Source organism: Helicoverpa armigera, chromosome 22 (assembly GCF_030705265.1).
Source record: "Helicoverpa armigera isolate CAAS_96S chromosome 22, ASM3070526v1, whole genome shotgun sequence".
Taxonomy (NCBI): Eukaryota; Metazoa; Arthropoda; class Insecta; order Lepidoptera; family Noctuidae; genus Helicoverpa; species Helicoverpa armigera.
In genome coordinates, this window is record NC_087141.1 from 1654653 (window position 1) to 1670724 (window position 16072).

General features: G+C 42.3%; 1 protein-coding gene across 1 annotated transcript in view; it reads left to right on the top strand.

Moving 5' to 3' along the window:
• Positions 1-16072, top strand: part of LOC110371708 (probable galactarate/D-glucarate transporter GudP) — a 65405-nt gene that overhangs the window by 21110 nt on the left and 28223 nt on the right. The window contains exon 2 of the mRNA XM_064040376.1: positions 7432-7551. Coding sequence (XP_063896446.1) covers positions 7443-7551 — 109 coding nt within the window. The 5' untranslated portion in view covers positions 7432-7442. The remainder of the gene's footprint in view (positions 1-7431; positions 7552-16072) is intronic.

Consider the following 16072-nt stretch of genomic DNA (forward strand, 5'->3'; position numbering starts at 1 on the left):
AGGCAGATGATGAAGTAAAAATACGAGCTGACAAAAGTTTTAGTGAAAAATAGTTTCCGCTAAAAGCAGACGATTTAATTATAAAAAATATTTTGCTCTCAAATACGCAGTGAGCAAGCCAGATTTAATTAGTCAATTTACATTTCAACGTAATGAGAAAAACCCGGTATTAAAGGGAAAGATAGGTCTTATTAAATATTTGGTTCCTTTATACTATTAAATATATATTTCTATAAAAAGTACAAAATCCATTGACAAACCTACTTGATCAATTCAAATACTATAAATACCTAACGCTACGCTCTATCTACTAGACATTATTACAAAAACCTTGATAACAAACAGCAATCTTCGCAAAAAACAAAACTATTTGACACTCCATTTAATTGTGAATGCGTGACATTTTTTCAGGCGTGAAATTATGAACGATACACTTTACCTAATCATGCGATAATCAAAGGACAGGTACCTAATAAAACAGTTGTAGGATCGTAGAATAAGGCAGTAAAAAACGTTGAGGTCGACAATTATTTGGTTGAACACACAAGTACAATGGAGATACAAGTAGATGGTACTGAGAATGATAAAAATATCGAAGAAGAAACAAAAAATGATAATGCAACACTTCAGTGACTTACAATCGATGGACAGACGGAATTTCGCATTCAATTATGCGTTTATGACCTAAAGAATTCAACTTTGACATTGTAAGTGTTCTAAATATACGCGAGGCTGTTTTAAGATTAAAATGATATGATTAACGCAATCAAATGCCTTGGTTAAATTTACGTCGTAACTTGCGACATCTTACATTTTTGTAGCAAATACCTTAACTTGATGTTAAGGTCAAAACAAATCTGAGTTCGAAAGAGTAACCTCAAAGGGGCAAAGCCTACCAGGGCTGCGGGATTGTTCAAAAGAGTTACCACGGCCCTGGTAGAGAAAGGGCTAAAGAACGAACACTGTGGGCTTCGTGTTGCATCATAAAAAAGTATGAAAGGGAAGAACGAAGTAGCGAATATATTATAAAAAGAAAGAATATTCAGGTTCCTATAAAATGATTCCTCTTAGTTACCACAAAAATGCAGTATTAACACTAGGTGACCTAGAAGACATGCTCAGAATAAAACGAAATGCTAATTCTAATTAAGGATTCCTCAAACGTATTTTTGCGATCACTTTGATGACATTCGGCCGACATTGTGATCAGAAATTTCATCACTTCACTTGATTCTATTTTGTAATCATTGGAGTACTTGGATGATGTAATAATGTTTATCAAAAATATGATAAGTCCTTGCCACTGTCCAATAGTGTCCAACCAAAGAAATAATGAGAAAACCAGAGAGATTTCACAAAGATTGCATTACGAATCTCGAAGAGCTTCTTATGATCACAAAAAGAACAAAAAACACGACAGGAAACATTTCTTATAATTTGATACAAAATCCGAATGAAAGTAGGAATTACTTGTAGAATTCATTACCATAGTAAAAATATCATTGTAGAGAGTTTCACAAAAGAACGTTAAACCAAAACTCGTATTCTAACCATGTCGATGCAATCTCATATGCATTACCTAAAGTTATAAAATGTTAACAACAAGTCGTGCTGACCAATAAACACATATGTAGGCCAATTAAAATAATAATTCTTACCTAATCCGTTATAATGGGGACAAAGACGCCCTCTATATTACATGTAGTACCTTGAACTAGACAAGTTTATGACAAAACTGAATTAAAACTCAATATCAATTAAAATGGAACTTTAACTGCATACGTGAGTAATTATTATTGTGTATGATCATTGCTTGCTAATGTGTTTTATTCAAGTATTTTTATTATGAAGTTGTTATGGAGGAAACGAATAATTATTCTCCTTATATTTGTTTGCTAGTTATAAGGAGTTGCTAGGCACGAGATCTCCTTGGAACCATCTCATCCATTTGGAGTACAGGTCCAGATAAATAACCTAGCAATTCTGAAGTTAGGCGTTCACGTTTCAAACAAAGTTCCTCGACAATATTTGCCATCCATGCCTAGCCATCATGCATCTTTATTTTCATACTCTGCATTGTGTGAACCGAACACAATCATCAAGTTTAGAAACATTGCAAATTTCGAAATGCATCCATCATCATTTTAAAAGAGCAATCTCTTTCGTGTCTAAACAGTTTGCGTGTAATCATAATGTAAGCAAGACAATTATAAACTGTCCAAATCTATGTTGCATCAAGTGATGAAAATAACATCAAATTGTACACTTGGAAAAAAAAAATTGGGTCGTTCATAAAGTCAGTAGGTATGTCTTCGAAATACTGACGGGCGCTTGAATGTGTACAAACTTATAAGCCCTGTAAATAAATTAAATTAGTCTTCAAAAATCCTAAAACTAGAAATACCATTACCACTTAAATTAGCATGTTGAAGTGTCATTCTTGTGTTTGTGTGAAAATGTCATTCTTTTTATCAACTTATTGCTTAAAAGTAGGACTGATATTAATTTATATAATAAGTACTCACCACTTTTTGCTGCTTCGAACTGTACCTACATAAATTAAAAGATAACTTTCAAATGATCTTGCAGAACATTATGCAACATTATGGTGCATCGTGTAAACCTTGATGATTGTGCATTCCCAAGTCTTACGAGATAGTTAATGAAAGCAAAAACATCAGAAGGCTAGATGACGGATCGCGTTACATCTCCATTAAGGCGAGTAAAAACTAGCTCTCGGTTGCCTTTCTCAACTGTTTGTGTTTGTGTAGACTATTTTGTTACATTGGTTGTTTTGTAAATATCATCCTCCGAGCCTTTTTCCCAAACTATGTTGGGGTCGGCTTCCAGTCTAACCGGATTCAGCTGAGTACCAGTGCTTTACAAGAAGCGACTGCCTATCTGACCTCCTCAACCCAGTTACCCGGGCAACCCGATACCCCTTGGTTAGACTGGTGTCAGACTTACTGGCTTCTGACTACCCGTAACGACTGCCAAGGATGTTCAATGACAGCCGGGACCTACAGTTTAACGTGCCATCCGAAACACAGTCGTTGGTGTCTAAAATATACTTAGAAAGTACATACAAACTTAGAAAAGTTGCATTGGTACTTGCCTGACCTGGAATCGAACCCGCGCCCTCATACTCGAGAGGTTGGTTCTTTGTTTTGTAAATACTTGTGAAATAAATGGGTGCTTCTTTAGGTTATTTTAAACGCTGAAATCGTTGCCTCAATTAATTGTTACCTTATCCACACCCTTCGTCAATCTACCTCTATATTGATCATAAAGTTGAGGGGTTTGTTTATTTTTAAAACGTGGTAAGGAACCGCTATACCGATTTGAAAAAGTCTAGCAATGAAAGATAGCCTAATTAACATTAACATAAATTTTTGCATTGATCTTTGGAACTCACTTTTGCAACAAGAGTCAATAAAATACGCAAATAAATTGGAATTTCTACAGAAGCCGAATTTCTCAAAATGATCATAACCATCACATGACCGATGGCCCACTTTCCAAAACAGCTCGATTCTCTCTTATTTCAATAATGCTGAGTCATGCATCACGTGCATTTGTGTACATACGACAGTACACCAACCTACCTCAATCTGCCATATGTCTTCAACAGATTTTCAACCTTATCACAATAGTGAAAGATTAATTTTCGATTGATAGAATTTGACAGTGGCGTCTGTTACATATGTAACCTCGGTCATAACTGGTATGTTACCATGGATATGCTAATCACGGGAAGTGAAATGTGGTCATTCGTGTAATCCTATGATTTCGACCCGCCCTAAGAGTCGTGTGAATTTGATTGCAAAGTCATTCGGATGTTCATATCCTGTGATTACAAGATCTTTAATGATTTATATGACTTGAATCTGATTGCTTATGTTGATATCTGTTGCTTAGGGTAATATCTAGACCTTTGTAAAACTGAATCACTATATTATCTGACTACAACATAATGTCTTTTTTATCGTTTAAGATTCAAAACTTGCAACAAAATTCAGTTTCATCATTGCTAAGAGACAATCATTCTTAAAACAGCGTGAAATTGATGCGAAATGAGGAAGTTTATTTATATTCTTCTTTTAATTAACATTTGCGAAGTTTATTCTTCAAGTGCAAGGTCATAGTTGAAGGTCGAACGAACCGTTCTTAGAAGATTAACTTTCAATTCGGCAACAAAAACAAGTGAGAGATAAATCGTTCGTCAATTGTTTGTTTTTTGTGCAAAAAGGCTTAAGATAAAATGGCATTGAGCTAAGAAGCGTGTGTATTGTTTCATTAAATGAACAATTGTCAAGCTGTTCAATATTGCTAAGTTTATTTGGTACACCAAAAACAATAATAAAAATGTCAAAAATCGAATATTCTTTTAGGTAGATCAGAATTACATAAATAAGAAAAATCGAACCTCCTAGTTATTGGTCGTAACATATTCTGAAGAAATCTCAATTCAACACTCACTATTACCCGTTTTCAATCAGCCACAGTCAAATAAAAACAAAGAACCAAAAGCAATCCTCCTAATCTCAAACAGAACTAAAAGCCAGATCCCAGCATTATCTATAATTAGTTTCCAAGAGTTCATTACTTAACAGTCTGTAAGCCCGTAACACAATGGCGACACGCGACGTCAAATTCACTTAATTTACGTCATTGTAACAAAGCGGGTCATTGTTGTGTTTTTATTAGTCAAAAATAGGACTCTTTGACAGCGTAATGGGTGCACCCGAAATGTGTGTTGTAGCTGTTTGTTGCTATTTTTAGAATGGACAATTATTTGGTTAGGTTTCGTGATATGGCTGTCAAAATGTTATGGGGATTTTCCATTTAACTACATCAATTATGTTAGCTATTTGTAGAGCTATTTGGTCGATTCCTGTTAGGTTTGATTCAAACCGTTTGAAATCATTTTATAACCCCATTAGCTATTTTCCTTTGACCCACCTATGTTCCTTTTGGAGCCCTTCGTGTTTTAGGGCCTCGGAAATCATTAAATAACCCTTTCAGGTACGTTTCTTTAACTCAGCTATGTTCCTTCCGGAGCCCTTCGTGTTCTAAGGCTCTGGTAACTCTTTCGAACGATACGCGGGCTTAGACCTCTCGCTTGCTATGTAGATATTAGAATACATATCTATCTACTGTGAGGTTTTCTTTATTACCTTATCGTTTTATTAATTATTTTTCCCCATGACGATAATCCGTAATCACATGAATAATCATGCAATCCGCATTCCAATAGTTTTCAAAGAATGCTAATCTATGCTACACTGTCATAAGTCTTCAAATGGTATCTCCATACAAAGTCACACACTTTAATGGGTTAATTGCCTTCATTTTATAAAGTAATTGCGTTTAATTGCTCACTGATTGTGGTCAAACTATATCATTGAAAGATATTGTTAGTTGATAATCTACAGTAAATTAAAAGAAAAACTTAAGGCTCAAGTTCACCGACAAAATAAACGTCAGTTTTTCTTAACACAAAACTGTTTTCTTTGAAGACTGAACGTGAAAATGTATAGTAAACTAAACAATTGTTTTAAGAAAACTACAATTTATGTTGTTGATAAACTAGGGCTTTAGAAGGTTTTAAGAACAAAATATTCTCATAATTAAGTGCACATAAAGGTTTGCTTGTAAGAAACCTAAAAAACAAATGACTATTAACACTGACAGTGGTAAGGTCGACATCTGCGGGTCCTTAGCCTGTCACATGCCACATAATTCAAGCGTTTCCGCTGACACCACACGACAAAAGCGTAAAGCTTTGGTCATACCGATCACGGAGCGAGAGCGAAGTAGGTATGAAGGCTTTTTGAAGAGGAAAAGCGTATAAAATATTTGGTTTGAAAAAGAATTATGATTGTTTGGCGGCTTCTATAAACTTTTGAATAAGAACCAAAAACAAACTTATTCATCAGATTAGATGAGATTAAAATAAAAGAGATTAAGAGAAAAGATTTTGCTATCTAAAAACAAAATATTCCAACGAATTGAGAAGCTTCTCCTGTTATGGAAGTCGGTTAAAATATGTAATGGTCATTGCTTATTGAATGAATATAAGACAATTAGGGAATCTTCGGAAAAATAAACGAATGTGTCTGAAAAACATAGTTTTATTTTAACATAAATTATCACTTTTTTAAGCACTATAACAATAGAAATTACAAATTACTTGAAAAACATAGAAACGACATTAAAAGTTTATTGTTCACTGCCGATTCCTCTTCCTATTATATTACTTACTTTAAATTATTTACGTTACGTTTACTTAGTCTCGCCATATTTCCAAACCACCCGTCTGCTTTATCCACAGTACCGCCATCTAAAGATAATGTAGGTAACCCACAGACATAGCTTAAAGAAGTTTTAATTTCTTTACATGAATACTAAAATGGATCACAATACCAGCGTGTACTTCTATTGTCCTCTTCAGCACCTTAGTCCGCTACTCGCTCTTCTTATAACCATTGCTTTATGTACAAGAACTTACGCGTACTACCTAACAGTTACAATCTGCAGGGCGTATTGAAGTTTTTCTTTCAAAATGAGTTCAAACTATGTCACGAACGTGATACACTTACACCTATATGGTCTAATTATTATAATTTGAGGCCACTTACACATGGTGATCATTAAAATCGCTACACTTGCTTGTATGTTATTGATTTCATCCGGTTGTTAAAGTAATTAACGATATGTGTGATGTTTTGGGCGTGGAGCTAAAGGTTTATTTAGTAAAGGAAGTATTGAGTATTTTGCTTGTTACTAGTTTGATATGGTGTTGGAAACTTTGCCTGTAAAATAATTTTTGCCTTAACTCTTGAGTGAGCTTGTATGTAGTTTCTAAGTAGATTTATTTTGGAAACCAATGACTGTTTAAAGTTGAAGGAAAACATCCCGAAGAAACCTGGACTATAAAGTCTGAAATCACCAACCCGCATTGAGCAAGCGTGGTAATTAACGCTCTATCCTTCTCCGTGTGAGAGGAAGCCTGTGCCTAGCAGTAGGACGATACAAAGACCTTCTGTGAAAGTGACCTTTATTTCTCGGAATTGCATTACAGAAATGTAAAGTTGAATTTACAGTCTTTATATAAGATTTAGTTAATCCAACGTCATAAAGTAAAAGCGAAATCAGCTGCAGATTTAGCCGATGTAATCTGTATCAGATAAAAAATTAAGTACTTTATGATGAAAAGATCTCTTAGTAACTACATCGCGAATTCTTTCAGTTAACACAATTGCAACTCAAAAGTCACTCACAAGTTTACATAGATAAGTAGATGGATACTTGTTGCTCTTTTGCGAAAATTGTACTCAACGGATTTTCATGTAACTTTAGGATAATATACGTAACTGAAGATGTTGTTGTTTATAAAATTTACTAAAGTATTATTTGTTTTGTTCACAGAATAATCAAAAATGTTTCACGGAGGCATTTGGACGAAGCTGCAAGGCTTTTACAAGTGGTATGTGCTGGGGCTGGTGTCGATCGGCTACATCTTAGGAGAACTCGGACATTATCTTATTGGTAAGTCTATAACTCACTTCCTAAAAACTCTTCTCTAAAGTCTGACAAATACTAAGAAAAAACCTTATCAAAAGCTGTTCAGGTCAAACTGAGAACTTCGTTGTGGGGTTAAAAATTACTTACCCATTTGAAGAAACGCCATCTAAAACTTTTTGAAATAATAATGTTGGGACACCTTTTTGCACACACGGTCGGTTAGCCCCATGGTAAGTTATTTATTAACTTGTGTTATGGGTGCTAACACAACGGATAAACTACATATAGCTACATATATACATATTTATAAATACTTATTGTAACACCCAGACCACGGCCAACAAGCATGCTCATCACACAAATGTCGACCGAACCGGGAATCGAACCCAATACACTTGGGAAACGGCTAGCCAAACGATGATGATAGTTTTCCAAGAAACCTCATAAATTAAGACGGTCCTTGTTCTATAGATAATCACGTTCGCCATTCGTTGAAGCTGATTATTATACTGAGTGAAAACCTCTCTTCGAAGTCATGACCGCCTGGTATCATTCACATCACACGATTTTCATACAAAAAATAAAATAAAACTATATTAAAAAAATAAAATAACTCTTACACTTTATTACAAAAAAAATAGTTACCTAAATAAAATATGTAGGAAATAAATAACTCTTACACATTTTTGTATGGAAAACAAAGCCATACAAATGAGGGATGTATGAATACATATTTTATTTCCCCCGGGACTCGATAGCGATACCTTTTGATCCGGTTGAATTGCCTTCTATAGTTAGAAATAGAGGGAACACTGGTATTCATATGATATTGGTCGTGTTATGGAACAAAGAATAGCAAGTTCTATTTTTATTATTAGAGGTACCTACCTATGTTTCTCATAATTTTACTCGCGGTTCGAATGAACTCGTAGAAAGACCCGGTTGTTCCGATTATTACTACGGAGTTTCATCAAAATTGTATCATGATTTAAGATGGATTTTAGTAAGAGTAAATTGCTTGTCTGACCTTCATAGCCCAGTTACCTACTGGGTAACACGATACCCCTTGCTCGGATTAGCAGTCTGACTTTCATGATCATGTTATTATTATAGTCGTAGACTTCAGAAATACCTAGTTATATTTTTTTTTTTTTAACAGGGGGAAAATCCTCATGGACTACCCTCCACCTGGGGTCGGTGGAGGGGGTGTGCCGGACTCTTACCGGCTAAAAACCCACCCAGTGTTGCCACCAATTACCTTGTGTCGAGGGCACGGGTATCGCCTAAGCATTCTTCCGCACCCCCGACAGGTATTGGCCCGCCAGATGTTTGAAGGCGGGCCCCGTCACCGTAAGTGGCCATCAGCCAGCGGCCACAGTGAACTCAACTAGGAGAGGCGCGCGCAACACTACGCCACCGTCTCGAGGCCTGTTTCTGTTCGGACGACAGACGCCCCTAGTCTGTCGCCCGCAGGCCGCGCCCTATGGTGGCCGGAGATCGGCCACCCTGCGACGCCCACTACGTCTACTGCGGGCGGGGAGAGTGGTACTAGTTCTCCCTTTCCGCCGTCTCCTTTGCGACCATCACATCCTCGCAAAAGGAGGCGACGGCGTTCCACCCTTCTTCGCTGCCGACCATGCAGGACACGACAGCCGGCAGCGAAAGACTACCCGCAGCATCTACTGCTGCTGCCAGGTCACGGCGCTGCGTTGCCCATGCTGGGCACTCCACCAACGTGTGCAGCGAGGAGTCTTCGCTGCAGATGCCACAGTGGTGGCATTCGGGCGTAGGCTCCCGGCCTATGCGACACAGGAACTTTCCGAAACACCCGTGTCCGGTAAGAACCTGCGTCAGCCGGAAGCTGAGGGCGCCGTGGCGTCTCTCCAGCCACTCCTTTAGGATGGGCCTTACCGCTGCGATAGTGGCGTGCCCTGCCGTGGGTTGCGCAAGTCGCTGCTCCCATTCCGCAATTACCTCTTGCCGGAGCTCTGCCCTGCGCGCCTCAACTTGCCGAGGCGCGAGGCGCTCACCCCGCCCCACCGCTTCCTCGCGCCATGTATAGAGTGACGCGAGGGCTTTCCCGTCCAGGTCCCATGGTGGGGATCCGGCTAGGAGGCAAGCCGCTTCGAAGGAGATCGTGCGGTATCCCCTTATGGCTCTGATGGCCATCGCTCGCTGAGGTCTTCTTAGCACTGCAAGGTTGCGGGCCGTCAGGGTGTTCGCCCACACTGGCGCGGCGTACAGCGCCATCGCCCGCACGACCCCCATATAGAGCCTCCGGCAGGAGGAGTTGGGCCCCCTTAGGTTGGGCAGCAAGCGGGAGAGCGCCGAGGCCGCGGCCAACAACCGAGGAGCTAGCCGCTGGAAGTGCGCCCCGAAGTCCCATCGACTGTCGAGAACGAGTCCGAGGTATTTCATCGTCGACTCTACAGTGATGGTGACCCCTCCTACCACGATGTTGGACCCCGGAGGTGGCTTCTTCCTCGGCCCATGGAAGCAGAGGGCCTCAGACTTGTGCAAGGCCACCTCGAGGCCAAGACGCCGGATCCTACCCACGACCTGCGCAACACTGGCTGTGGCCCGAATGGCCGCCTGCCGGTACGTCTTCCCACGTGCTGTAACTAGCGTGTCGTCAGCGTAGCATGTCACGCTGACGCCGTGGAGAAGCGCACCGCGCAGGACCCAATCGTAACCAATGTTCCACAGGAGAGGGCCAAGAACCGACCCCTGAGGAACACCGCACGTCATCTCTCGCCGCCCCCAACCTTCTCGACCTGGGTATATGACAGCTCTATCCGATAAATAGGCCCCGATGATGCGAAGGAGGTACCCTGGCACTCCATGATACCGGAGCGCCTCTATGATGGTATTCCAGGGCAGGGTGTTAAACGCGTTGGCGATGTCGAGCGACACCGCCAAGACCACCTCGCCCCGGGCGACTGCTTCCTCCGCCAGGACCCTCACGCGCATGATAGCGTCAACCGTTGAACGCCCCTTTCGGAAACCATACTGGTTCTCCGCCAGATCCGGCCCCTCTCCGGTCATGTGCTGAATAAGGCGGTCGGCAATGATTCGCTCAAAGATTTTGCCCACCTCATTCAGCAACACAATGGGCCTGTAGGCAGATGGTGAGTCTGCGGGGCGTCCCTCCTTCCTGAGCAGGATCAGCTTTCCGATCTTCCACAGGCGGGGAAACTGACCCTGCTCCAGACATGCGCTCAAGAGTCCTGCAAGTCGGGGCCCAAGAGCCTTTATGGCCAGAGCCCATACTCGGCCTGGAATGCCGTCGGGCCCTGGGGCGGTGTTTTTGATGCGAGCGACCGCCACTCTCATCTCTACCCGGGTAACCTCAGGGACGTTGTCGTCGTCGATCTCTGCGTTGCGCATTATCCAAGGCGGAACCATAGCCGGTGGGTTGTGCTCTGGCCTTAGGGGGAAAAGAGCGCCAACCACCTCCTCCAAAAGTTGTGGCTGCAGAGTCTGGGACAGAGGGGGAGCCCACTGGCGCAACTTACCCCTTACCATACGGTAGGGGCGACCCCACGGGTCGCGGTCTAGTGTCGCCAGCAGTTCCCTTTGGGCCTCTGCTTTGGCCTTCCCGATGGCCAGCTGGAGAGCGCTCTTTGCCTCCCTGTAGGCCTCGTAGAGTTCCGCTTCTTCGGCCGTCGCTGTAAAGGGGCGACGGCGTCTTCTTCGGTACCTGGCATACTGGCGTCTCACTTCCACGCACGTGATGCGCAGCTGTGCGATCTCCTGTGACCACCAGTACACCTGGCGTCTGGGTGGTATCGGCTGAACTCGGGGCATGGCACTATCGCAAATTTGCGACATACTCTCCTTAAGCCACTCCGCTTCCTCTTCGATGTTAGCAGGCCTGTCCGGGTGATCCAGCCAGGCCTGTACGATAGCGGCTTCCACGAGAGCGTCTCGGTCCATACGTTTAAGTGCCCAGCGCGGGCCCTCTCCAACGCCTACCGGGTCCGCTTGAACCAGCCCGTTCGAGGTATGAGTGGACATACTGAAACGAATGTACCTATGGTCCGACAGCGTCTCCACCCCCTCCAATACGTGCCAGCCCTGGACACGGCATGCGAGCACAGGACTTGCGAAAGTAAGGTCCACTATTGACCCACCTAACTGTCGCACGCACGTCTGCACGCAGCCCCGGTTCAGGAGTAGTAGGCCTTGTTCGACCGCCCACTCCTCCACTAACTCGCCCCGCACATTAGTAGTCGGGGAGCCCCATGCGGTAGACTTTGCATTGAAGTCCCCAAAAACGAGAGCGGGGCGAGGATGGCTACGGCTTACAATCGTGCCCAACTCTAACATAATCACCTCGAGGTCGGCGAGAGAGAGACTGGGGGCAAAGTAGACCCCTGCAATCAATAATTCGCCCCACACTGCTGTGACATAGCCCCGCCCACGGGTAACGTCTTCAAAGGGCGGGGTGTCCACTGCTACTCTTGTTATGAGCGCCACCGAACCATTGCAGTCACACACCCAGTCATCCCTGGGTGGCACATAATACGGCTCGGAGACGACTGTGACGTCGATCATCCACTCCGCCATGCTCTGGAGCAATAGATCCTGAGCCCTGGCGCAGTGGTTGATATTTGCTTGGAGAAAACTGTGACTGGCCATTATTATGTATCCATGGCAGTTGTGTCCTCCTCAGTAGCCGATGGATCTACCTGCACAGCCGGTGGATGAACCGGCTGTGTTGTAGTTCCTCCTTTCCTTGATTTGGGCCTCGCACACCGCTTAGCTCCAGTCTGATGGTCGGCTGGTTTTCCGGATGCCGCGCAGAGTACGCAGTGCGGATTAGCAATGCAGGAGGCCGCTTTGTGTTCAGGCTGACCGCAGCGGAAGCACAGTTGGCTGCGATCAACCTCCGAGGTACATTGGACACTCACGTGTCCTTCTTCCAGACATCGGTAGCAACGGAAGGGCTTAGGTGCCAGGAGTGACACCTGCGCCGATGTCCATCCAACAAGTAGTCGCCTTCCATTATTGATTCTGTTTGCCACAGCAACAGGACATCTGACTACGACCTTCCCGAGACCGGATGGGCCTCTTCGTATCATGCCCGCTTTTATCTGATCCGGTGGGCAGTTTCCAGCCTTTGCTATCGCAGTGGCGACTTCGTCCAGGGTAACTGAGTCATCCAGGCCCAAAATGCGCAGATCTGCGCACTTGGTGGGCCTGGACACTTTAATAATATCTGTGCCTAGTGACGCCCTTAGTTTCTCAGCTAGGGCGTCAGCTCTGGGGCCACTGGTGGCCCCCGAGATTTCCAATTTTCGAGCACCGGTGACCGTTGTTTTACACCGAATGCCCGAGATGCCGAGGTCACTAAGCGAGATGTTTTCTTTTGCTTTCGTGAGGACTTCGGCATAAGTTAAACCCCGCTCTGCCGCTCCAGGCTGGAGAGTAATGACCACAGCCGTGGAACGGGGAGCACGAGGCCTTGCAGCCTTCTTTTTGGCGGCACCTTTGCGCTCTTTCTTTTTGCCGCCTTTGGGTCCCACCACCGTCCATTCCGCATCCTTTTGCGAGCCCGAATCCTTTTGCGAGCTGCTCGCCGGGTGAATGGCTTGCTTTGGCGGTACTTTTGAGGCACCCGCAACACCCGACTGTTTAGTCTTCTTTGGTTTTCCTTTTGATGTATAGGAAGGTCCACCAGGGTTTGCAGCAGCTGCCTGTGCCTGTTTACCGGCACGGGGCGCTGCGGCTTTTTCCGCGTACGCAGATACTGGAGCTGTTAGCGTGTGTTGGTCAGCAGCAAGGGGAGGACGTAATATCCTGCCTTCCAATACCGAGAACCGTGCATTGAGACCAGCCATCTCTCGCTGCACGATGCGGGTCAACGTCGTCTCATGTGGTAGCGATTGTGATTGCGGCTGCAGCTCTGGTAAGCCTACCTCCCGTCTGAGGTGCTCGCGGCGGAAGGACACCATCTCCGCTTTGAGCTCCTCATGTTCCTTGCGCAGCTGGTCCATCTGCGCTGCCAATTTCGCATTCTGCTTGCGCAGCAGTGCTGTTTCTTCTGTGGTGGTGCGAGACAACAGGACCTCGGCGCTTTCCAGTATCGAGGCCGCAGCCTCTTTGAGTGCCTTCTTGCACACACCGTTGAGGCCCTTGGAGACTGAGCCAACCCGTTGTATGGCTGCAACTGCGTCAACCATTTTCTGATTTAAATTGGAGGCAGGTAGATCCTCGACTCCTGTAATCAGTTCCGAAGCGGCAGACGCTGACTCCATGAGTCGTGTGACTCTTGCTTCTGACACTTTTTTCATATATTTCCATATAACACTTTCATGATGTCTCTCTAAAAAAAATTATAACTTCGACCATGAAAAGCCTGGAAAATCCTATTAGTTTTTCAATTAATAAATTCGATAATAAAACAATGGGCACGGCCATATTTCATAATAACAATACAATTGATTGAATCGAATGACAAAAATTACTATGCCATAACGATCGTGGGAACTAGAATCACTTCTTTCATTCATAAAAGTACTAGGCTATCATGACTTCGAAGAGTGTTAACGATGATTGATTCTTAGAAATGTTTATAATCAGCTGTATTTAATGGCGACGGACGGTCTCAAGATTCTCTTTATTATCGTAGGTCAAGATCTTGTTACGGCCAGTTTCTTCATCAAAAGTTAAAGTTAAAGTAATGTCTAAAGTAAAAGTAACGGTCAAATACGTTTTTTCAAGGCTAAAGTGACAGCAAAACATAGAAAAATTGAATTTGACCGTTACTTTTACTTTAGACATTACTTTGACTTTTACTTTGGCTTTAACTTTTGATGAAGAAACTGGCTGTTAGTGAATCTATGCCATAATTATCCTTTTCATGAGTCCTTTTTAGTCCACTGGTATTAGGCGATCATAATTTCGAGGAGTCTTATCGATAATTTACTGCCTGCAGTGTTTCACAAGACGTCATTCAATCTTTCTGGATTCCACTCCTACAGTTTATGTAGCCTTGGTTCCCACTCAAAACCCGTTTGGCTGAGCTGGGGTTCTCAAATTGCATTACCTGAGCTACGTCCTTGGAATATAACCAAAGAAAGGGTTAGCAATCATGATTCTGATTATGTAGGTAATCTTTTTGGCTTCGTAATAAAAGAGAGTGCATTCCATGACATGATTTTCGTACTTTCTCTCAAGGGCCTAATTATACCAAGCGAGTCAAATACGTGACTTCATATGTTGATTTCAGCATTCCAGAACTTTCCACAATCTTATTGAAATTGTTTTATCTTCATCAAGTTATTGTTTGTGTTTTGTTTTAAACTTGAAAGTACTACAGACGTCCCTTTACTTATTCATGAACAGTTATAAATACTTTGTATTGGACCTGATGTGAGTGTCCCACTGACCTAGCCTTCAGACTGTCACTTGTTAAATGTCAGTGCGGAGTACAAGTTTGTTTGTATTTAGGACGATCATTCAAATGAGTACCTAAGCATGTAGAATTGTGAGTTTTTCAAGAGAACCTTTTAATATTAGCCGAGAAAACCTGCTAAATATGAAATTCCTGGCTATTAGTTACACACACAAACACAAATAAACACAATATCAATTTATTTATAATTATGCATTTTTATCCGACTGCCATGAAGGGCTGTGTTTTATTGAGAATCACTTGTTTCAATCATAGAAGTACCAAGCTATCATGACTTGGAGGAGACCTTTGAATAATATTCGTATAAAAAATCGCACTTTTAATTGTCCTAGTAAAAAGGTAACATCATCAAAATGAATAACATAATCTTACAAGACCTTTTAAGGCATCAAACACTTAAATAAAGTTTAATCACTCCAATCAAAATATTTCAACTGAAATACAAACATTATGCAATAGTTGCCTCAGCAAAAAAAAACATAAGGCTTACCTACTAAAAATAAGAATTTAATCGATATGCTTAATTGTCGATATGTACAAAAAATCGCGTTGCGAATTGATCAATATAGTTTAATTATCTGTATGACAAGTCATTATCGAGGCCGTTCAAAGTCAGTGTCATTGACAAAACCTACGGCGTAGTTCACATGGAATAAGAATTTAAGCAAGTGGGAAGTTGTGTAAATGTTTTAGGTAAGTACTCGGTATTTTTATTGATGCAACATCCTACAGTTGCTCGTATCGTATGAAAGCTAGGTTATTGTCTCAAAGGCCTCTTCTCATATAGAGAAGGATCACCAGTCTTGCTTCATTGGCCAGACAGTAACTTCCAAGATCCTTAAAATGTTTCCCTTCACCATTATTCAGTTATTGGTGTCCAAGATATCCTGGAACTAAGAAAGTATCTCCATAAATAGGCTGAAATAATAGGGTTCGATAAAAAAAATTGGTAAAAAAATAAATTCAGTTATACTAAGTAACCAGATATAATTTTCTGCTTTTTATTTTGTACCACAAAAGTCCGAAACCCTGCCATATATTACAGCTGTTTCGTGCTCTCTTAAATCGTGAGAAAGAGCACCTGTTATTTTGCCTCTGCAATATTTAATACGAAAGAGTCCAGTC